This window comes from Carya illinoinensis, chromosome 3 (genome assembly GCF_018687715.1).
Source record: "Carya illinoinensis cultivar Pawnee chromosome 3, C.illinoinensisPawnee_v1, whole genome shotgun sequence".
Classification (NCBI taxonomy): Eukaryota; Viridiplantae; Streptophyta; class Magnoliopsida; order Fagales; family Juglandaceae; genus Carya; species Carya illinoinensis.
In genome coordinates this window covers 47686916-47711971 of record NC_056754.1, presented here as the reverse complement: position 1 = coordinate 47711971, position 25056 = coordinate 47686916, and the positions used below count along the sequence as shown (strand labels likewise).

The following is a 25056-nucleotide window of genomic DNA, read 5'->3' as shown; positions in this document are numbered from 1 at the left end:
CTGCTGTGTAGATTTTATGTAATATAAATATGTAAGTTTGAGTATAATATTGATTTTATTATAGGTAAAAATATAAAAAAAAATTTCAATTTTATTAAGCATGTAGTCTTAGGGGTTGTTTGGGAAACATGTTTCATTTCATGTTATCTCATTTTATTTTAAAATTTCTTATAATTTTATTCTTAAATATCACTAAAATATAAATATTTTTCAATTTCAAATTTTTAACTTCTTCGTCTAATCATTTCACATTACCATTATAATTTTTTTAAATTTTTAAACAAAACACAAAAAGCAATACTACATTTTCGAATCTTTAAATAAAAATAATATTAAAAAATTATATTCTAATAATATTTTAACTTTATAATATTTTTATTCAAATTTCTCTTTTTATTTTTTTAAAAACTAATACTTTTATTTTAATTTAAGAAATAAAATAAATAATAAAAAAATAGCCGATCGCATTGCGGTTTTAATAGCAGTTGTATCTAACAAAATTGTATTTGTAAACATGATAACCAGACAAGAATTCGATGAGAGCAAAAAAGTAGAACAACATCCCATAATTAATGCACAATACTTTCAAGGAGGGTTAGACTTGTTCTTGATATAAATCATCACAACCATCATAAAATTAATGTTCCAAATTATGTCAGCTGATAACACAAGTCTTTAAATCAACCACACCCAAATCCTCATCATATAAAAACCAACCACACCCGTAAGCTTGAGCTCGAGTCAAATAAGACAAATCAGCCCAACTCAAATTTAACTCAAAATCAAGTAATGTTTTTTAAATGTTTAGAGTACTTTCATTATTTATTATTAAAAAATTCTATACGCCGTACTACCATCTTATTTCAAATAAGTTATTTGCATCTCATTATTATTAAAACCATTAACTTTTTAACTTAAAAACTAAAGCTATAGCTGATAATGGGTACAATTATGTAACCATATATATAACATACACATAGATAGCTAAATATGCTACATAACATTAATAAATATGTGCTGATACTATATGCCTAATATTTTATATGCATCTTGTTAACGAAGTCTTTCATATAACTTTGGGCTGGGTCCTCAATGGTCTAGGTCTTCTGCCTCATGGACTTACATCAATGAAGGAAGGATTAGAAAGGTAGCTCTAGGGTGGCTCGGGAAACCTCTGATGCCTAAATTAGCTTGGATATTCTGAATAGAGATATTTATACAACAATGAGAATGAGCATTCATCTATCTTTAACTTGAAGATTCGATCCCTTTATCCGGTGGTCAAATGTGCCTTTTATACTCGGTTCGGATAGTCAGATGGCCATGCCCTGCGACATTTGAGAATGAGAAATCCTCCCGGCACTTCTTCTACCATGCTGTTTGTAATGCGGCGTGACTCTCTAGGATTAGTCATTTAATACGGTGTGATTATCTGGTGAATCCATTTAATATAGTGTGGCCTCCTGGCATTTCTAGGTTGTCCGGTCTCTTCCCCTGGGCGTGCTTCTTCTTTTTTCCTTCGACTTGGTTTCTCGCGTTTCTTTTGCAATGTCGTAGCTCCATGCTAGCGGTTATATCCGACCTACACGAGTTATTGGTCGATTCTGAACCACTGGGAGATTCCCGTGGATTTGGGCCAAGCTACTTTATGCTTTTTGGGATATGGGAGGCATGTTGGATGTTGGACTTGGGCGGGCCTTCGTGGGCTTTGAGGCCCCTGACGAAAATCCCCCTAACACATATAATTTTGATATGATATAACTAAACACACACGTGTGTGTAGGTAAATAAAAAGATATTAAATAAATTACACATATATTAAGAGTTTTCAAATGGACTTGAATGAATTGAGTTTAGTTTATATATGAGTCTTGTTAGCAAGTTTAATTTGTTTACTAATATTGTGTTTATTATACAAACTAAGTTAAAACCGAACTTATGCGAGCTCAATTTAAGGACTTAATCCATTTTATGGAACTTTTTTGGTGCGCGGACATGAATATCTTATGGAATTTCAAGACATTGTGCATAAATAGTATTTTAAAATGAGAAATTCTACATGAAAACCTCACATAACACACATTCACTTAATTAATATGTAATTTATGATTAAAAAATTTTATTCATCATTCTTATACACTAAATTGTTTTTAACGAAATATTTGATATATGGATAATGAGTAGAATAATTTAATTAGTTTAAAAAGAATAAAAAGAAGAATAAAGAAAATAAAAAAATATGGTATGTGATGTATGATGCGTGTAGATAATAAGTACTAAAACTCTGTTATTTTTATTCCTATATTTTAATTTTTAAATATATGAATGTTTAAATAAAAAGATAAAAATAATAAATTATATATTGATTAATTACAAATGTGTGGTGATAAGTTTTTTTATAACATTTCTCGATAAAAAATTGCAGAAAGCGGTACTTTTGAGTGAAAGCTGCGTGTATGGCCAGCATCGCTCTTTATTTAAGTACAATGGAATAAAGCAAATTGCCGTTAAGAGCCATTCTATTTACAATCCTCTACGTTATTTACGTGGCAAAGATTTGATTTGTAATAGATATAACTCGTTAACTTCTCTTACAAATCATATTCTTTAGGTCAACGACAAAGAAACACTGACTCGTATATAAAATTTTTTGAAAGAGTTATTTTATTTTTAAATTAAATTATAACACGTAAATATTATCAGATTTGATAATAGAATTTTTATTTTTAAATATATAAAAATAAAAATAGAAAGATAGCTTGGATATTAAAATTTTTCATATAAAAATAGATGACTTTTTTAATTTTTTTTATTATATAAAAGATTCGGCTGAGATATGCTGGGATTTACTGTTCAGATTAAACACCGAGAGTTTTGTTATATATAAATAAAGTTGTGTACTAATTTACGTACTGATCCTGATTATTTTATATTTAAAATTTAAATTAATATTATTTTTAATAAAATTTATTTTTTAATTAATTATATTAAATTAATATATATATTAATACACGATTTTATTTATAATTAAAATTTTCCGATCACCGGTGGAGAGACAGTTCTTCTCGACCACGCAATCGCAATCTAAGTAAGTACAACTATTGTATAATTTATTTTTCCGAAATTATTGAGAATACAATTATTATTTAGCTGAAAGCATATAATTTGCGGGATGAATGTAATATTCTATGGAAATATGGCGCGCGTGAATAACGCGGCACGTGGAGAAGTCGAGTGCAATGATCTCTGACGCTTGCCTTAGTGTGTGCGCATCACGCTCTCCATTCTCTCTACTGACTCCAGTCCTAGCAGCGTCTCGTATTCGAGTCTCGACATCTGGGGATGGGTGGTGCATTTCGAGGAGAGTGCGTTTAAACTCGATTTTCTTCCGTTTTGTAAATTTATCTGGTTTTCCTGTAACGGTTCCTGGGTACAGTGTATCAAGATCGTGTGGGTTTCAAATTGGAATTCTCTCGCTTTAAAACACTGACTTTTCAAATTGGAGAAATCCCGTGCTTTGCTTATCTTGTTTCATTTGGTCTCTTCAACATTTGAATTGTTTTACTGTTGGAAGATATGGTTTTGCACGGAGTCTGGTAGATTTTCTGTCGCTTTCTCTCGCGCTTGAGCAATTTGGAATTGAAGGCTTATACGGAAGTTGTTTTCCTAGCTATTCTTGGAATCGGGATTGCTGTTTTCGAAGCAGTGAGGGCGGAGAACGTGAGACCAGTGAGCTCTGGAAAAACTTAAGCTGATGAATCTTCTTGCACTTCTGGCATCTGGGTCTGGCACTGTTCCTTGTTCTTAGTGATGGGTTGCGTTTATTCAAGGGTTTGTTTCGGCGAGGTTACTACTCCGAGAATCAAAGTTACTCAAAATGCGAGCGCGGGGGAGATCGGCGTTTTCTCTCCGGCCTCTTCCGACGACGGTGAAGGGGCCGAAATTAGGGACCAGTTCAACCAATTGGGCCACAACAGAGACCCCGAGTTGGGCGTCACCAGGCTCTCTAGGGTTTCGGCTCAGTTCCTACCGCCAGATGGGTCGAGAACCGTGAAGGTTCCCGCAGGGAACTACGAATTACGGTATTCCTTTCTGTCTCAAAGAGGGTATTACCCTGATGCTCTTGATAAGGCAAACCAGGACAGCTTTTGCATTCACACACCGTTTGGTACCAACCCGGATGACCATTTCTTCGGGGTCTTTGATGGCCATGGCGAATTCGGAGCTCAGTGTTCGCAGTTTGTGAAGCGAAAGTTATGTGAGAATTTGCTTCGTAACAGTAACTTTAATGTTGATGGTGTTGACGCATGCCACGGTGCCTTTTTAACGACGAATTCGCAACTACATGCTGATAGTTTGGATGATAGTATGAGTGGAACCACTGCAATTACTGTACTAGTTCGCGGTAGGACTATATATGTAGCGAATTCTGGTGATTCCAGAGCGGTTATTGCGGAGAGGAGAGGGAAGGATATTACGGCCGTAGACCTTTCGATTGATCAGACGCCATTCCGAGCGGATGAGCTCGAAAGAGTTAGGCTTTGTGGTGCCAGGGTGCTTACACTGGATCAGATCGAGGGGCTGAAGAACCCGAATGTGCAGTGTTGGGGCACTGAAGAAGATGATGATGGCGATCCACCGAGATTGTGGGTGCCAAATGGGATGTATCCCGGCACGGCTTTTACACGCAGTATTGGTGATTCGATTGCTGAGTCAATTGGGGTTGTTGCTACCCCTGAAATTGTTGTTTTGGAGCTCACAGCGGATCATCCTTTCTTAGTGCTTGCAAGCGATGGGGTATTCGAGTTTCTATCTAGCCAAACCGTGGTTGACATGGTATGGTATCATGCTTATTTATGGCAATTCAGATTTATGTTCTATCAGAAATATGTGTTGGTACTTAATCGGTTAATTGCAAGCGAAGAGCAATTTTCCTCCTTTTTGGCCGTTTTTGTTACAACAAGAACAAATATATAAGGGCATTTTCCGAATTTAGGGTCTTTTCCGTTGGAGATGTAATCAAATTCTGGAAGTGTTGTAAATATGGTCGAGAGGATTCAGTCATGAGGCTTGATTGGGGGAAAAAACCCCCCGAGAGTTAGAAGCAGCATGTAAATGGGTTAAGTATAGTTTCATGTATAATTCAGTAATTTTTAAACTCCACATGTATCTTTGTTGAATCGCTCATAAGCAGTTTCTCTCCATTTCTATTTTTAATCCTTAAAGCTGAAACGTGGTCATGCAAAAACTTCACCATATAAGAAGTTGACGCAATGTTCAAAAAAATATTTAGCTTCTTTTTAGAGTCTTCTCCCACTAATAAATTTTATAAATGCTTTAAGATCTTATTCTCATACATGAAAATAATTCATATCGCATGAGTTGAATTCATTTTTTTACTGATAAAAAATTTGGATTCAATTCCTCACCAGTGAGATGAGTAAAATAAGCACGATTTACTGATTGACCAAAATTAGCTTCTGAAATATTTTACCCACCTTATGCATCTTAATGATTGCAACTTACACAATCAGCTCTTTCTTTAGTACTATTGTTTACCCATAAAATGATGAGTTTATTTTTTCATTTTTCCTTTTCAAATCTCAATGTTGCATTACTTACATTTTCGTGTCTAGAAACAGGGTACATTGTTAAATATTGTACCTATTCTATCTTCCAAATCTTGGTTGGCATAGCTCCTTACTTGGCCACTACTTTTGCAGGTTACAAAATTTAAGGATCCCCGTGATGCTTGTGCTGCAATTGTTGCAGAATCTTATAGACTTTGGCTGCAGTATGAAACCCGTACAGATGATATTACCGTGATTGTTGTGCATATTAATGGGCTAACTGACGTAAGTGGGCTTGTTGTTTGCAATATATTTGTTCATTTATTTTTGAAAAAAAAAAAAAAGCATTTCCTTATGGGTACCAAGTGAACTTATATTCCCTTTTTTTAACAGACTGCTGGTGGTCAATTAGCAACTCCTGGTGCATTTTTACGACCCCCAGTTCCTCATGTTATAGAGATGACAGGATCAGAGTCTCCTTCGACCTTTAGCTGGAACTCTAAGAACCATCGTGTAAGGCATGATTTATCACGGGCACGTCTCCGTGCCATTGAAAGTTCCCTGGAGAATGGGCAAATTTGGGTTCCTCCGCCTCCAGCCCACAGGAAGACTTGGGAAGAAGAAGTAAACCTTTTCCATTTTGTGTGTGTGCGTGCGCATGTATGCATAAACTGTGTAGGGAACATAATAGTAGCATTAATATTCATAGAAGCAAATCAGTATAGGTGCTCAAGTGTTGCATACTTGCATGACACAGGCACACATTGAACGGGCACTCCATGACCACTTCCTCTTCAGAAAACTTACTGACACCCAGTGTCATGTGTTGTTGGATTGTATGCAAAGAGTTGAGGTTGAGCCAGAGGAAGTTGTAGTTAAACAGGTCAGTTCTTTAGGCACTCTTCTCCAAACTTTTAGAGCTCGAAGCTATTATACACAATCCTGAAGTTGTTCTCAAATTATTAGTGGTGGATATGGATCAAAGTTTCCCAACAGCCAGCTAATGCATGTGGGTCAAAATAACAATATGAATGAAGTACTATTACTGTTGTGCATGATGATATGTGAATGTACAAATATTAAGAAATAATTAACCTTGAAACAACTGTAAACCTTTGTTGGATATTCTGAAATTAACAAACAACTCATTATTTTTCATTGCATGCAAATGTTACAATACATCCTGCATAAGGAAATTGACCTTCAAAATGGTAAGCTGTATAAGGTTTCCTTGTGCATTGCATCAAATCTATGGGTGGGATTTCATTCACGACACTGAACCCTGGCTTGAATTGCTTGGGGACTTGGTCAGGAAAATGGAGTGTGTATTCTAAATATAATTTTGGCTGGAGTTTTGGAATTATGCAGGATTGTCATGATTATTACATTTTGCAGGGTGGTGAAGGTGACTGCTTTTATGTTGTTGGCAGTGGGGAATTCGAGGTCTTGGCAACCCAGGTTCTCATTTTGGTTGCTTGATTAAACTCGATCTTAATTTTTGTCATTCCTTTGATTTATTCTTTAAGCATATTAAGATTATTTACTATAATGGTTTTTATCTTGGGCAATGCAGTTAGATTTTTATGCCTCAATTGAATCTCATGGAGTGTAGTTCAGTTGGATAAATTTTATGTCTGTTCATAATTGCTTATTTCCGGTGATTTCATGAAATTTTTTGCTCATTATCAGGAAGAACAAAATGGTGACGGCCCAAGGGTTCTGCAGCGCTATACAGCTGAAAAGTTATCATCCTTTGGGGAGCTGGCTTTAATGTGAGTTCTTTCTCTATTACTGTTATACTTCTAAACCAAATTAAAGATATGATTTCTTCACAGAGATTCCAATTTCCAGGAGTTGGTGAATTGTTCTTGTTGATATAAAAACTGTAAGACATCATCAAAATCGGAAACCAATAAATTAAAATGACTTCAAAGTTCAAATCCATTTTAGCATGACCAGTTTAATGTTTTAATGCCTATATGCATGTGCCTTGGTGATGACTTATTATTCATATTATCATTCTTATTGTTACTTTTATTATTGTTACTACTAGTAAAAAATGTTGTATTGTTATTATTTTGAATTACAAACATCTTTTTTTTTTTTGGCTCTGAATTATGTCAAAATGGCCTTTTCTAGATTTGTTTATTGCTGTTGATAATAGTGGTATGTAATTTTTTTTGTGTTTTTTCGTTGCTATTTGTGACATAATAGGTATAACAAACCACTCCAGGCCTCTGTTCGTGCTGTGACAAGTGGAACTCTATGGGCTTTAAAGAGAGAAGATTTTCGAGGAATTTTAATGTCAGAGTTCTCTAATTTGTCATCCTTGAAGTTGCTTCGATCAGTAGATCTTCTTTCAAGATTGACAATCTTACAGCTGAGTCACATTGCAGATTCCCTTTCTGAAGTTTCCTTCTCAGATGGGCAGACAATAGTTGATAAAGTAAAGTTGCTCTATTAAAGAATAGACCCCTCTTCTTGTGTATATTTCTTTTTGTATTCCCTCTTTATATTTCTTCTCATATTCCTTCAGCATCCATTTGCAGAATGATGGCCTTTCTGCATTGTACGTTATCCAGAAGGGACATGTGAAAATTACTTTTGATTCCGATTTATTGAGGAATCCAAATGTTTCCAGCCTCATGTCTGACAATCTAAAAGACAATGATAATCCCCAGAGCAGTCCAGAGCTCTCAGTGGAGAAAATAGAGGGAAGCTATTTTGGTGAATGGGCCCTTATTGGTGAATATATAGATTCCTTGAGAGCAGTTGCTATGGGCAATGTTGTATGTGCCCTTTTAACGAAGGAAAATTTTGATTCGGTTGTTGGCCCTTTAACCAAGCTTTCTGAGGATGAACACAAGTACGTTGAAACCATGTTTTCACATCCAATCTTCCCTTTTAAATGTCATGGGTATACTTTGGAGTTAATTTGGCAAAACAATTCTTTTTCCTTTAAACTGATCGATACCATCAAAAGTGCTTCAGGTCCCTGATACTTCGCATTTATATCATTTAGGTCAAGGAACTATTCCTCTGATTTTCCCAAGGACTTTGCTAAGAGTATTGATGTTTCAGCTTTTGCTAAAATTCAACTCTCTGATTTGGTAAGGGGGGCCGTGATCTGCTCGAAACTAATATTTCCAAGAACTTATGTTTAAAGAAATCTACTTCTGAAATCATCTAATGGAATTTCCAATGTAGGAATGGAGGAAGTGTCTATGCTCCACCGATTGCAGTGAGATTGGGCTTGTACTGTTAAGAGACTCAGGTTGGCTTTGCCCTCTGCTATGATACCTTTAGTTTCCCAGATGGAATTAGGTTTTGATGCTTGTTTGCTTGGAAGGCCTATATGCCTACTAAAATGTGCATGAAATTGAAATGACAGGAATTCATGAATAAACATTTCCTCCCCACACTAGAAAATCATCCCTATGGTAGAATACAAATGTGATATGGTGATCATAGGAGGATATATATGTTTGATGAATTGTTCTGTGTACTGATGAAATGATTTTTTATGATTCCAATTGACAATCAGAAAATCTGCTTAGTTTGAAGAGATTTTCAAAGCAGAAGGTCAAAGGTCTGGGAAACGAAGCACAGGTCTTAAAAGAGAAAAACCTGATGAAGAGTTTGAGTCCTTCAGCTTGTGTACCTCAGGTTCTGTGTACTTGTGCCAATCAAGTTCATGCTGGCATACTTCTAAATACATGCCTTGCTTGCCCTTTGGCTTCCATACTTCACACCACACTCAAGGAACCATCTGCACGGTTCTTTGCCGCCTCTCTCATTTCTGCCTTAGAAAATCTACACAAGGTCTGATATCTAGATATTGTTTACTTTTCCCATTTTCATGTTTGTTGCTATATATTTATTATAATTTCTTTTCTCAATTTTTTTTCTTGTATTTCAGAATGGTGTTCTTTACAGAGGTGTGTCCCCTGATGTTTTAATGTTGGATCAAACAGGATATATACAGGTTGGTGCTCTATTATGTTTTATGCTTTCTTTATCGATATCTATATTCAAGTCATGTAACTGGTGTGGATTTAACTCTCTGTCACCTAGAAAGGGGTGAAATACATACATGGATAATAATAGAAACTCTTTCTTGCTGTAATCTAGCTAGTGGACTTCAGATTTGGGAAGAAGTTACATGGCGAGAGGACATTTACAATTTGTGGGATGGCAGATTCTTTAGCTCCAGAGATAGTCCAGGGAAAAGGCCACGGTTTACCTGCTGACTGGTAAAATTGCAAGTTGTACTTTGCTGCCATGTTCATCCTAAAAAACGTCTTTTATCCTTAGATTTTTGTGAAGCATGTGTGGTAGTTATACATTTTCACACTAATTCATTAAAAAAATGTGAAATGTGTAAGTAACTTATATTCAGGGCTATTACCCCAACAAACAATGGATGTAGAGGTATCTGAACTTTAATTGTGGGGCAGTATTCTGCCATTACGGGAGAAATTGGGATTGACTGAGAAAAGTAAGATCTGCTGCTTGACACTTTTGGGAATTTCAGCAGCACCCTTTACAAAAGAAGATTATCAAATTACTCATAGGATCTATTTGAGTATTACAATTGTAACCATCTAAGGGATGATGTTGCATTGACACTCGAGAGGCATTGATAACATCTAAACCAATATTCAACTATTAACTCATCCAGTTCTTCAGTATCACCATGGCTCCTCCTCGATTAGAAAGAGAATTCCCATTCACATTCATGATAATGTCAGGAATTATTAGGAAGGATTTTATAGATGAGGTGGGATGTCAAAATACGTATTGCCATGTAAACAAAAGGTCAAGAGCAATCATTACACTTTCTGAGATTCTTCATTTTTATACCATGCATGGTAAGGTGGATACATATTATTGTACAGTGTTTTTTTGGGAGGATGTAGTCTTGAAAATGTAATTGGAATTACAGTCTCTGACAGTTTTTCTTGTCTTCTCTTTGACGGTATTTTTGTAACTGTCTGGAGCCCCCATAATTGTTTGTATATGTGCAGGTGGGCGTTAGGAGTCTTGGTATATTTCATGCTACATGGGGAAATGCCGTTTGGGTCATGGAGAGAAAGTGAGCTTGATACGTTTGCTAAGATTGCTAAAGGACAGCTAAATCTTTCAGAGAGTTTAAGCCCAGAAGCTGTTGATCTCCTCACCAAGGTATCATTGAAAGTATCTTGTTATTTACATTTCTCTCTCACTTCCTTGATTGTACTGGGTGGAAACGCTAGGATTTTTTACTTGGTCATATGCTGATAAATGATTTGTTCAGTTACTTGAAGTTGATGAAAACACAAGACTTGGAAGCCAAGGTCCTAATTCTGTCAAATGCCATCCGTGGTTTGATGGTATTGACTGGGAAGGGATTATGAATCGTAGCTTTCCTGTTCCTCAAGAGATCACCTCACGAATAGCGCAACATTTAGAAGGTTATTCTGAGGAATGCAGTACTCTAGTTTCCTTTTCTCAGACTATAGACGAGCCCAACGATCCTGAATGGCTTGATGACTGGTAGAAGAATGATCATCTTGGGTTTCAAATTCTTTGAACGTTTTGTGATTGAAGTCCTAGTTTCTCATATGAGATTGACAAGTCACGCTTATTTGAAGGATTAGAATGCTGACATGCTGAGTTGATGGAGAAGATCAAGTTTCTTGTGTAAATTTGGTCACACTCCCTTATGTATGTTTCATTTTGGTAATATCTTTTCATGACAGAATTGGTAGAATATTCCTTTAGGATGTTTGCTCTGCCACCTAATTGGCCATTTAACCAGCTCGAAGGAGATGTCAGTTAATAGATTGTTATTTATCACTTTAATTTTTTTTTTTGTTTTCTGAAATTTCTCTAATGTAAATGCATATATATGTAAATGAATGAGGTTTCCCTTCCCTTTTCACAATGAAATTCTAGCTTTTTAGCGAAATTTTTTCACTGTTGTTGATTGTGATTTGATTTGGCTTGGGATGGTGATATTATATTTTTCTTTCTTATTGTCGTTAATACATTGGATGTATACGCTTGTTCTAGCATATAATAAGCTCTGGAACCACGGCGGTGGCGGGTCACATCACAAGACTGTAGCTTTAGCGGAGTTGCATGTGGTGTTCCTCTTCTTTGGTTTCTTGGGGACAATTCAAAATAACCTCTGCTTCAGAGGACAAGCAGGCAAAAAATTGAAGAGTTGCATGAGCACCCGAGGCTTGTGTCTTGGCGCTTACTGCAGTAAGCGTGGATGGGACACAATGTGGATATAAGTCCGACCCTAGGGCATTTGTTTTATCTAAGCAAGTCATATTTTCATTATAATAACTTAATATAGGATACATGGGTAGCCCGTAGCCAGTAGGGGTGGGGAACAAACACCCTCGTTGGACCAAGTACATCTCAGGGGACAAAAAAAATAACAAAAGAGAATCATGGCTAGGTTGAGGTTTAGGTTGCTGCATCGTGTTGTTCATAGTTGATTGATGGGGAGGCCTAGTTCCTCTTCCTCCCGATCCCTCTGGTTAGGAAAAGCATAAGCATAACAAGATCGCTAGCGCCGGGAGGCCCGTGTAAAGCCATTTCATTGTTGTTTCGACACGTGTGATAAGTAAGATCTGAGACCTAAAACAGTTTATTCTATCGAAACGGCGTGTGTTGGCAGAAGACTAGCGGAGACGCATTTAAATAAATATGGTAAGGGGTTGGCATCAGATCTCAGATGCCTCTAATCTGCACTAGTTCTGATATTCTTGTAGAATGAGTGTGTAGCCTGCAGGGCAAGCAGTCGCCACGTACCATTAAGGCGCATTCTGCCTTAAACCTTTTTTCCTCGTTCTCGCTCATAAAATTAGGTCTCATTTAGATGATGAGATGTGATGCTTTTTCTATAAATATTAATCAAATAATTTGAGTTTGTATGTTTTATTGAATTTTGGAAAAGGTTTGAGAAAAAATTAAAAAAAAATATTATAAAATTAAAATATTATTAGTATATAATTTTTTAATATAATTTTTATTTTAAGATTTAAAAATGTTGAATTATTTTTGTGTTTTATTTGAAAGTTTAATAAAGTTGTAATGAGTAGGTAATGATTAGATAAAAAAAATTGAAAATTTGAAATTGAAAAATGCTTGTCTTTGTTGTGTTAGATATTGAGATGAGATGAGATAGATTGAGCAAATATTTCTATCCAAACCAAGCTTAAGTCTATCTGATAGGATTTCAGATGATGCAAGCATGGGAAGTCTTGTATATTCCAGAGAGATCCGAAAACTTGGTGAGCAAGAATTTCATTTTTTTGACTTTGAGATGAGCACATCACCAGTTGCATGAAACCTCAAAATCATATGATCCATCAATATTTTAATCTACTCCAAAATTAACATATACCCTCCTACCAATAAGAAGAAGGGAGATGTAGGCACCATGTCAGCAGCAGACCTACTCATTAAATTATTAAACCATGATGTTGATTATCAACGATAATATTACATTATTCATCAATAACATAATAAAATGTGGTGACTCAATAATTTAACCTACACTCAATATCTCATATTAAAGAAATGCTAAAGCCATACATGAATCCCGACCGACAGTAGTTTTTTTTTATTTTTTATTTTAACTTAATTAAGAAAGTGTTTTTTTAAAAATGTTGTGATTTAAAAAAAAAAAATCTATTTAAAAGCATTAAAAAAAAGTTTTTTTTTTTTTTGTTTTTCTTCGCACTGTCGGGATTTTCATGTGAGGCTGAAGAGCCACTCATCTCATATTTGAAGTCAACAGTTTTAAACTATCTGCATAACATATACCCCAAATGGCATCTTCTCTTCTTTTGTATCTATTAATAGATCAATGGAAAACAAAGTTGTGGATTATTTAACACTCAAATTACGTGTAAGCATTGAGTATGGTTCTTTTTTTTTTTTTTCCTAAAATGTTTTTTCTTCTTAATTAATTAGAAATGAATGGTAAAGACAAGGGTATTGGAGAATAAACAATTACTAGAAAGGAAGAGGAAAGGGGAATAAACCATTATTATGAAGCATTAGCGACAAATCAATATGTATTTTAAGATCCATGGATTCCTTGTTTCATTCGAGACAAACAAAGTGGTCTCAGCTATTACATCAATGCCGTTGCTCATATTGTGCTAATTTAATGAATAATATCCACAACTACTCATGCATCTAATTAATGATAAAAAAAAAAAAAATCATGTATGCGTGGGGTTTATATTGGCTCAATTTGGATTAAGAAACACTCTCAATCCTTTTCATTTCATCATTTCAATTTTTACAAATTTTCACATAAATTATAATAAATAATTCAATTTTTTCATTATAGTACTACTTTATACGATCGCTCTAAAAACAGACCCGGGATGTGCCAAGTTGAATATCATAAAAGACTTAAGCATGTTTTGAAGTCATGAATTGACATTTCATGTAACAGAAAACTACATGGAGTTTGATGGGTGTACCAGCAAGATTATCATTTCAAATAATCTATAATATTAGATATAGATCTAGAGTGTACAAGTTTCATGTGTCATAAATAATTTTTTTGTGTGTGTTCTAAATTTATCCAATTTTTTCAAATAGATTGTGCAGAACTTGTACAATCTAGTTATGCAAATATCATTTCCCCTGTATAAACAGCGAAACAAAGAAAATGAAATAAAAGGTGTAATAATATTTACAAGTAGCATGTTTGCGAGATCCCGGGGATGTGCATTTAGTATAGCCAACAACTATGCATGATTGGGCGGTGTGAGTAGTTTTTGTTTTTACAATATTGTTTAGCAAAAGAACAAAAGGTCAACAATTTCCATGTTACAGAGTGGTGGATGGAGAATTCAAAGGGTTTATCATATTCCAGTGGGTCTTGCAATTGCTTCAGACATTTCAGTTAAGATTATTGTGATAATCTGATTCTTTGGGCTAGAATATCTTTCTAAAAGTTGATTCATGCATGGAACCAGGGTGTCATTCACCTGAGATACTCTCCATTAATGCAGAGAAAGATAGACAATGCATTAAATGCTCATATGAGTCTATATTACCCGAAAACAAAAGCAAAACAAGTGCAGATCAGGTGAACCTTGATGAATAAATTGGCTTTTACTTTCAATTTTTGGAGATCAAAATCTCACTACAATATTATAAATTTGAAACCAATGTAATGAGACCATGTGAAACCATAGAAATAACACAAATGAAAAATGAAAAGGTATATCTGTTCCCTTAGAACTTAACATTAGTCTTTGGTTTTCAAAATACTAACTAAAATCTACATGAAAACTGTATCCATGATCAACTCAAGCTGACTTCTATCTCCATTAAAATGTCAGCGAAATACAAGAACTTTGAGCTATGCAACAGTGGTGCAAAAAACGTTCTTTGGAGAGATAAATATATGCATCAATCTGATTTTTTATACATCTAATGCTGCAGCGGTTTGTGTGTTCTGAGTATGTTGAGATCTTCTCTCTCTATTGGCGTACCATTGAACTGTTCCTCTGGCAATTGGAAACCAAAGCCGCCTCAATCTTTCCTCTTTCACATCATTTCCAACCAAAGAAGATTCACCGTTGATTCTGTTCTTCATACCCGAATCTCCATGTCTCGAAACAGCAGTGATTTCTGACATTGATCTTCTCTCGCCCGGATTCATATATCTTGATGTCTGACTTAATTTCAATGTGGCATCTGATGTAGAAGCAAGTCCTGGAAATAAAACTGGACTGGTTTTGTTCAGTGTGCTAACCTTGCTCTCAAACGATCTCTTCATCTCCATCTCTTCCTTTATCTTCACAATATGCTCGTTTTCTACAGCTCCAGCTATGGAGGCCGACTGAACATTATTCGAATCCAAAGAAGAGAACCTGTTGCTTGACGTTGCGTTAAGCATCTCCGAATTCAAGAACATCAGGTCTGAAGAACTCACGCTGCTCCACCGGTTCTTGAAAACAAAATCAGATGCAATGATCTTGTGATTATGTTTATGCAAGACTCCATGAGCCTCCTCACCATCTCCGGCTTCTTCTTCTTGCATCAAAGATTTCTCTTCCTTGTCAACCTTTCCAGCTTTTCGAAAGCTACTTCCAAGACTGAATCTTGAAGACCCACGACGATCTTCTTCTCTCTGGACAAAGAGCTCTATGTTTGAGTCGCCTCTCATCTCCTCCTGGTCCATCAATCTCATGCTATTTGTGTATGTAAAAATTGTTGGGTCCTCAGCGCTTACCCTGTGCCTGCAAATAGGACAGCTTGCGTGCTTTTCAAGCCAATTGTCGATGCAGTCAATGTGAAAGGCATGCTTGCACTTTGGCAGCAACCGGAGGATTTCGATATCTTCAAACTTGGAAAGGCATACTACACATTCAAGTCCTTCCTTTGACCCCTTAAGAGAAGAGAATCTGAAGAAAGGAAGTGACTCGATCACCGTCTTGTCGATCCCAGAAAATCTAGAGCTTGATCGGATAAATCCCAAGTGTTGTGTATTGCCATGAACGGAAGCTCTCCTGTGACAGAATTTTGCATAGACAAGGAGAAGGATTGTCAATGAGAACATGACTAAGAGGATTCCCAAGACAACAGCAAGACTAGGCTGAAAACTTTGTGATTGATCGTCTAGTGTGGAGGAAGTTTGTGCTTTGACTTGGAAGAACATGAAATATTGCAGATGCAAAATGAGAAAACTCAATCGAATCATGGCCGCCTTTGTCGAGTTATCAAAACTTTCTCAGAATTCTAGAGCTCTCCGGCAAGCATTCTTCTGGAAAAATGTGAAATGCTCATTGTTTGTGCAGATAACTTTGTAGTTTATATGAGGAATAGTCTGAGATCATGGCCGGGTTGTTACTTTCTCCAAAAGGCAATCCTTCTGTTTTGCCAAAATTTCCTTGGTTTCTTCATAGTCATTTCTCATGGCTACTAATTTAATTTATAATCTTTAGATCTTTAGCTTAAGTATTAAATGTTTTGAGATTTGGTAGTGATGACTTACAGTTTTAAACAAATAAACTTTGGCCAATGACTTGGTCTGTTTTCTGATTTCTATAAACTAAACCAATCTGACATCATCAGACCTACAAAATTTCAAGTTTACAAACGTAATTAAAGATCATCTGACAACATTGGAGAGCTACGAAATTGATCTTAATGCGTGCAGTCGTAGTCAATTTGAACTGTTCATCAGAGATATGGACCATGTTGCATATATAAGCGCTGACGCATTTGATCATACACGCCTCTGATTTTACATTTTGAAACTTTGGTTCAAAACTGACCTGACGATGGCTGATGCAATGACTGTTCACTTCTTTTGTTTTATTTGGTTTCTTGATTTAATCGCATTCTCCTCCATGAATTACTGTCCAATTCTTATTTACATCCACAATTTTTGGTTCAGACTCCAATTTGAAGTTTCATCAAACCCTCTCAATGAAAAATTAACATCATCATCTTAAGTAAAAGTATATATGCATAAAAACCAAGGTATCCTTTATATAGTTTATATATATGTGTGTATTTGTCTGTATGTATATTCAATTAAACCAAAGGAGAACATGAAAGAATCATTGGATGTAAGTGCATGCGTGGCAAACTAGTTGGCATGCATTAAAATACCTGAGTTATTCTACATATCAGTCACTGTTCACATACACCGCATGCATGAGCTGGTTTTTTTTTTCTTAGAAAAATTCTAAATGCCAGCCCCACACTTTTCACATTATTTAAATATTTAATTTTACTTTTTTACTCTCTTTTATTTTATATTTAAAAAATTTTAATGTGTTGAATGTGAGGCTACTGTGTAGCATATCTTTTTCTCAAAATATCCGCAAGAAAGTCAATCATGAGGTTGGATCCAATTGTTCTATACCTGTACTGTAGCTGATTATCTTATTACTAGGTAGGAGTAACGTGCAATGCACGTTGCTCTAGTTTAATGAAATAATTATTTAAAAAAAGGTATATATTTTATAAAAAAAAATTGATTTCAATCAATAATTTAAAACTTATAGAAAAAGTTATGAAATCTAGCAAATATTTAAGATGATGATAGTTAAGTATAGTATAATAATTACATGCTTGTATAGATTAAAAGATAAAAATATTATTTGAAAATATGATATAGTCTAATACATATTTATAGCATCGATAGTTTTAGCAAAATTTCATGTGATAAGTTTAATACAAGCCTAACAAAAACATTAGCTCAAAACATAACTTAGTCCAACACATGTGATAAGTTTAATACGAACCCAACAAAAACATCAATTCAAAATATGAGTCCTTTGATGTTTTTACTCTGATCCATCATTTTGTGTCATCTTGTATAATTATTTATTAATTATATATATAAACATTACATCGTTAGTTATTTAATTAACAAAAAATATTATATTTTTATTAATAAAAAATTAATTCTTAACAAAAAAATTAAATATAAACTAAGCAAACTCGTCGTCCAAAATGGGACCATATGTTTAAATTAGCCAACTCGTCATCTCATGTGCATGATAAGCTAGCCTAAAATATATATTTATGAATGATATGTGCGTAACAACTTATGTGATATTCCGTATTTACATGTACTTTATTGAATGATTATTTAAATTATTATAATTAATAGTTCTCTTATTTTAAATTAAATGTGATTTTCGTGGTATTATTTTATGATTTTTAAGTTGTGAAATTTAAATAATATACTTTTTTTATATTAATAATTATTTCGCATTTAAATTACTCTTTAGCTTAAATTACTTTATTGTTGGACTTTAAATATTTTATTTTATTAATATTGAGTTGTAGCTTCTTTATTTGGTTTTTATTTATTTTTATTGTGTTTTATCCGCTGTTTTGGGCCAAGCCCAGTCGGTTTTAGGCCTAGCCCGTGGGCTTTTCCGCCCAGCCCGCTTGTTTCATTTCAACTTCCCCTTTCTTCTTCTAAGTGGCATCGTTTAGGCTAGTGCCTTTAGGGCTTTAATTTTTCTTCTTCCTCCTGCTGTGCCGACAGCTTCTTCTCCATCTCCATTTCCCCCCACCCCCCGACCCATTCAGATCTCTCTCTCTCTCTCTCTCTCTCTCTCTCTCTCTCTCTCTCTCTCTTCTCTGCTCTGCGAAGTGCTTCACCTCCCTCCCCCAGTTTCCTCTCTCTCTCTCTCTCTCTCTCTCTCATCCCTTCAAGGGCTTTCATTTTGTCCGAAATCCAACGCGCGACACACCAATCATCTCCTTTTGTCCTCAATCCCTCATCTCGCCGATGACCTTTCGGTAAGTCTATCTCCCGATCTGTGAACAATCAATGTAAATGTGGTAGATCTAGTGATTTGGTGAACTGGGTCTTTCGGCTTTGAAGCATTTTTTTAGGGTTTTTTATCCTTGGGAAGGAAGCGATCGTGATTATGAATATGAGGAGGTATATTGTTTATTTTGATGTTAAATAAGCTTTCGTTTGAAGTGCATATTGTCCTTATAAGTTTCTATGTTTTACATTTATTTAGCAGTGGATTTTTCATTCTGAACGTATTGCAAGGACAATCAATTAAATGAAGAAGATGTTTGTGTCTTTGAGCTGATTAGAGAAAGGATATTCCAGTGCTAAAAGTCTTCAAAATTATGCACAACATTTTATTGATCTTTTTGTCTTTTTTATTGCTATTGTGTAATCCAGTGTAAAACTTTTCTATGTTCGTAAATGATGTATTAGTTTATTTTATTAATTTGCTTCCGTTAAAGTGAGTTTTGTTGATTTTTAGAGGCACTGGAATGATACTAAATGAGATGTGATACTTTTTATGAAATAAAATACACGAAAATACAACTAAATGAAAATACTTTTATTTTGGCATGTATGTTATTATGATGTGTATGCTACTTTATTTTGACATGTATATTATTTTATTATTAGTATATACGACAATCTAGTAAACCTTTGTTGATTTTGGTTGTTGATGAGAATGTTTGAGTATTATTTTTATAGGTTAGATCTGTTTGCATGGCCTTTCCGTTTTGCAGATAAATTCCCATTTTGTTTTGCTATTTGTTTCCCATTTTTCTTTTTATTATTTTTAATTATAATATTCTTAGTTAATACTTAACTATGTTTCTGTGCATGAGAAATGGATGGGGTAATGGTTTGCGTTGTTTTTGAGGTACTCGGGTGTTTTAGAAGCAGATCAGTATCATCTCAATAACTGTGTGTTTTCAGTTTTGAGGTACTTAAGTTTCTAAGTATATTGCTTGTCTCATAAAAAGAACTTGTGTACTTTTTGTCGTTATAGTTCGTGTTAAAAAACAAATACAATTATTGAATATCAAATAGTTATCAGGAAGAAATAGAGAACCCATATCAGAGTCAATTAGTTTGTCTTTTTTAAGCCAATGTTAGTTGCAATGATCAGGTGATTAATTTGATATATCTGCTTATGAATCTATAAACAAAGACTGAAGTCAATGGTTCATTATTTGTAGTTCCAAATATTTCTCTATAATATTTTTGTAGTTCCAATTTTCTTACAATAACCAGCTGTTTTTATTCTAGGATTAAACTACATTTACCCATGTGACTTTGTTCCATTTACAAGAAGACCTCTATTTTTGGTTATTGATAGTGACAACAGTGAAGCATTCAAGGCAAGTCTCATACTCCTAGTTTTTGATAGTGACAACAGTGGATTTTTTTTTTTTTTTACATGCATTTAGTTATAAAGTTCATTAGTTATTTATAGCCTTAGCTATTGTTAACATAAATTTAGTTTTTCATTTTGAACAGTCCTAGTCTCATGCAGACAACTTGTGCCCGTCTTGGCACCTACCTTATTCTAATGTCTTTCTGAGGGTGACTTGTTATGTTTTTATGTTTTTTTTTTTTTTTTTTTGAATTTTGGGTTTGAAGTTCATGATGGTTTGCAGTTTGTATATGGATAGATGTATAATTTAGCTTGGTTAATGTTGATGTGATTAATAGACCATAAGCTATTTATTTTAGATTTAGATGTAATCAATATATATACACATTTAGATGCATGGAAATTAAGAAAGATATATTGTAACAAATACTTCTCATGACTTGTCATCCTAAAAAAATTATGGGTTTTATTATTTTGGTTTGCACATTGTTGCTGCCAGTTATAAATGTGATACTTTTTCAACTGGCTAATTGCTGTTTTTGCATGTGTGATTTTTAGATGAGTTAGAAAATATAATCTTTTTTATAATGCAGTGTTGTAAAGCTTATATTTGTCTGTGTTATTATCTATAATCTATATAATTGTTCTTTATTTTCTATTTTTTTATTTTATTTCTTGAGCTGATTGGCTTGTTTCTTTTCTTGTTTTGCATTGGATTTTACCACAATGCATGTGAGGTAGACGTGGCCCAGAATAGATCTGGGTAAGTTTTTTTTTCCCCCCCTATAATCTATGTACTCATCTATGTACTAATCTATGTACTCATCAATATCGAGAACAACTTTTTCTGGTTTGCATGCATTTTTTGGTCTGCATGTCATCTTCTTAGAACATAAGAACATAACCAAGCACAACATTGAACATAACCAAGCCAAAAAGACACTGTAAGAGTTAATAGTAACATGAACCATCATGAACCAAACCAAAAATAGCACAAGTCTGAACAACAGCAAATGAAAGATATACTTACAAAGATAACCAAGCAGAAATGTGTGGAACTTTGAAAGTCTTGAATACAGCCCAGACTTTGACCCACAAACTGTAAGAATACACAGGAAAGTATAAAAGTTTTTGCTTAGGCAGATTACTTGTACCTCTAAAAGAAAGAAATAATACTAAGGAAATATATACCTCTAAAAGAAAAACCAAATAGGCTATACAAGACAAGCTAGAAGTGAACACAAATGAGCCAGAAAGACAACCAAATAAACTGCTACAACCAAATCTCTCTGCTGGAAAGCTGATGAAACAGGTATGGGAAAAGAAAAAACATGAGCCATGACTATTTATATGATGTCTGTGTCTGCTCAATTACTGGACACCACTGTTTTCAATACAGAAGATAAAATTTAGTGGAAGATGGCAATACAGATGCAGCGTGGAAGATGGCAATACCCTGCAAAACCACTGCTGCAACCAAATCTCTCTGCATGCAGATTGTATTTTATGAATTTTTAGTAACCCGTATGCATGTCTGGTTTCTGTTCTTGTTTCAGCAGAGAGCACGTGTAAGACATGCATGTCTTAAACGTTACTGTATGCAGATTTAAATATTAAATGTTACTGTACGCATGCACTGATGCACTGACCAGGTTACTGTATGCATGCACTGATGTACTGACCAGGTTATTGTACGCATGCACTAATTATGGATAGGCTGTACTGACAGCTGCTTAGTTATGTATTGGAAATGGAGATAAGTGGACCGGAAAGACCTAGAGTGAACTGTCAACATACTAAAATAATTATATAATAGATACAATTCAAACAGAATTGCACGGACAATATACACAAAAAGCGGAGGAAACGGAAACGGAATTAGAAATTTACTATAGCAATGGGATAGAGGCTTTATATAATAGAAAGATATAGGTTATGATCCAAGCACTTACGTAACTCTGGTTTGGATATTTAGAATATCTCAATTTATATAAAAATAGTAATAAAATTATTTAAGTTATGATGTTTTATTGATTTTTGGAAAAAAAGAAAGAAAAAATTGAATAAAAATATTATAAAGTTAAAAAAATATTTAAATATTATTTTTATTTTTATTTTAAAATTTGAAAAAATAGTATTACTTTTTGTGCTTTGTTTGGAAGTTCGAAAAATTTGTAATGATTAGATAATGATTAGATGAAAAAGTTAAAAATTTAAAATTGAAAAGCATTTTGTGTTCGCGTGATATTTGAGAATGAAATATCTGAGAACAATTGTGTTACTAAACGGAGCCTTAATTTGCTAAAATGTTAAAAAAAAGAAAAAAATCTCTATTTCAAATTAGTCTATCTAACTAAAACACCACTTGAAGTTAATTTCCCAAATCAAGGATGAGAATTTTGACAAAAAAGATAAATATGTGAATGAAAAGAGACAAAGATATATAATGATCAAAGCATATTTGGTGAGACCTTTGCATGATCTCTAAAAATGATAGGGAATTATGGTACTTTATTTATTGTTAGTGTTGGAGGGTGGAGGTCAGAACCCCAGAAAAAAGGGCAATTAGGACTAGCATGGCCCTAGATTTGAGAGCATTCACACAATTCAAGTTGATATTAGGATTAGAAGTAGATAGAGTTTGTGGATCTAAACTATATCAAACTACCAAACTTGAACATCACAAGAGACTTTTATCAAAATACAACGTAATAAAGCAAGCCTAACTCCTACTAATTTGTACAGTTTTCAAACAAACGTAAGCTGGCTCATAATATCTATGAACAATATCATGTACACGTATCTAATACATACATAAATACATACATACATACATACATCAATTCTGTGTTTATTTCCATCTAAAATAGCTAATCAAAAGCCATTGTTAACCATTTTGCATTTCTATGTAAAATGATAGTCTTTCTTCATAAGACAAAATATCTCATCTTATCTAAAAATTTTTTATAATTTACTTTCCAAACATAACTTATATATAAATATTTTTTAATTTCAAATTTTTAACTTTTTCATCTAATAATTATCTAATCATTACAACTTTTTCAAAATTCCAAACAAAACACAAAAAATACATTCAACTTTTTTAAATTCTAAAGTAAAAATTATATTAAAAAAATTATATTTTAACAATATTTAAACTTGATAATATTTTTATTATATTTTTTCTTTCTTTTTTTTTCAAAATTTAATCAAACATTTTAACTCAAACAACTTTACTACTATTTAAAAACCATTTCACCACTATTTATAAATAAAAAATGATACTTGGCCCCCTCAAAATTACCGCTTAGGTATTTTATTTTATTTTATTTCTTAATGATTAAATAAGTTACTATTAATGAAGTTATATAGTTTTTTTTTTAAATAATTAAGAGTATTAAATATTTTGCTCTTAAAAATGAAAACTAAATCAAGTGCATTAATGAGTAAGCCCAACACTACATAATGCACGCCCTCCTAATATTTTTTTTTTTCCGTGTCATATCATATCATTCTTTCAAATAAAAAAGAGTAATATTACTCGTCAATTTAATTTTTATTATTATCTTATAATTTTATGACGTGATATTAGATAATTAGAGATTATTTATTTATTTTTTAATTTATAAATCTATCATCTAATATCACATATAAAATAATAAGAAAATAAAAAAATTGATGATGAATAAATTATTTTAACCAAAAAAAAAACTATAGTGATTGCTCTAATAATTCCAGACAATCCATGAAGAGAATATATGGGTAGGAGGAAAAACTCTGGCTAGAAATTAAAAAGGGTAATAGACAGAACAATAAATGACCGTCTGAAGTTAAAAGAAAAAAAAAACAAAACAAAAAAAAATAGGGGGGGTGGGAACCGTCTGAAGTGTGGAGGTACTTGCAAAACAATCAAAGGTAGATCAGGTACTGCCTATGAGATTCTGGAGGGTTTGGTTGAATTCTTCAAATATCAGATCAGAGTACTATAGGGCTAAGTTTGCCTAGGTTCGCTCCAACTGTGCTCAAGGGAATCCTTTGACACACAAGTTAATAGAAAAACTTTGCATGTATAAATTGAAGGTCAAGAATTTTGACAATTTTGCTGTTTTTTAATTATTTTTTTTATAGTTTAAGATATAATAATAAAATTCCAATTTCAATAATTTAAAGAAAAATTTTTAAGCTTATAAAGATTACAACTTTGGAATATATATATATATATATATATAATAAATGCTACTCATCATCTTAGTTCTTATCATTCTCTCATTATTTTATAATGTGGCATTGATGATTAGAAATTATTTATTATATTTTACTTGTAAATCTATCATCTAATACTATCAAGAGATGATGAGAATTAAGATAATAAATAGATTATATATATATATATATATATATATATATATATATATATATTTCTCAGCACATGAAAACCAAGATGTAAAGAATAAACACAAAACCGGCAGTGTTTCTTGGAAGATGCACATGAGGCATGACAAAATCGCTGTTAATAATTAAAACATGGCAGATAGTAGATACTTGACCAATACGAAAAATGTAAGTTGTCTGTATCAGGCTTTTTTTTGGTTGACACCTGTATTGTTTCATCTTCTTCTTCTTCTTCACCCCCTACGAATTCATTCCTTTTGAGTCAAGGGAGCTACCTATTAAAATAAAAACAGGCGAAAATCATATCTTCCCTTTCATAATTTAAATCTTTTGATTTTCCTTTTTATATCCTATATAAATGTAAATTTAAACATATAAAAGTTTGAACATTCAAAGAATACTACTGTTTTTAATTTTTGGTAATGCTAGAAAAGTGATAA

The 25056-nt window shown here is 33.5% G+C and overlaps 2 protein-coding genes and 1 long non-coding RNA gene across 3 annotated transcripts; 2 read left to right on the top strand and 1 right to left on the bottom strand.

Moving 5' to 3' along the window:
- The first annotated feature begins 3255 nt into the window (after positions 1-3255).
- On the top strand, positions 3256-11520 carry LOC122304793 (protein phosphatase 2C and cyclic nucleotide-binding/kinase domain-containing protein). The gene is made up of 15 exons (XM_043117057.1): positions 3256-4836; positions 5724-5855; positions 5964-6194; positions 6328-6453; positions 6966-7028; positions 7260-7342; positions 7785-8016; positions 8120-8436; positions 8593-8680; positions 8778-8844; positions 9115-9392; positions 9490-9555; positions 9702-9823; positions 10598-10754; positions 10867-11520. The coding sequence occupies exons 1-15, from the start codon at positions 3811-3813 to the stop codon at positions 11107-11109; spliced, it is 3231 nt and encodes a 1076-aa protein (XP_042972991.1). The 5' UTR covers positions 3256-3810; the 3' UTR covers positions 11110-11520.
- Positions 11521-14675: 3155 nt separating this feature from the next.
- Positions 14676-16655, bottom strand: LOC122304791 (E3 ubiquitin-protein ligase ATL42-like). Its single transcript, XM_043117056.1, has one exon. It carries the CDS (start codon positions 16297-16299, stop codon positions 15019-15021), a length of 1281 nt encoding a protein of 426 aa, XP_042972990.1. The 5' UTR covers positions 16300-16655; the 3' UTR covers positions 14676-15018.
- A 2936-nt stretch (positions 16656-19591) lies between these two features.
- LOC122304789 lies at positions 19592-21856 on the top strand. Its single transcript, XR_006240999.1, has 2 exons — positions 19592-20987; positions 21624-21856. It is a non-coding gene; the product is annotated as an uncharacterized LOC122304789 (long non-coding RNA).
- The last annotated feature ends 3200 nt before the right edge of the window (positions 21857-25056 follow it).

Coding starts and splice junctions, on each gene's coding strand:
- LOC122304791 (XM_043117056.1), bottom strand. CDS start 16,299: ATGATTCGATTGAGTTTTCTCATTTTGCATCTGCAATATTTCATGTTC.
- LOC122304793 (XM_043117057.1), top strand. CDS start 3,811: ATGGGTTGCGTTTATTCAAGGGTTTGTTTCGGCGAGGTTACTACTCCG. Junction 4,837..5,723: donor GCCAAACCGTGGTTGACATG/GTATGGTATCAT, acceptor CTACTTTTGCAG/GTTACAAAATTTAAGGATCC. Junction 6,454..6,965: donor AGGAAGTTGTAGTTAAACAG/GTCAGTTCTTTA, acceptor TACATTTTGCAG/GGTGGTGAAGGTGACTGCTT.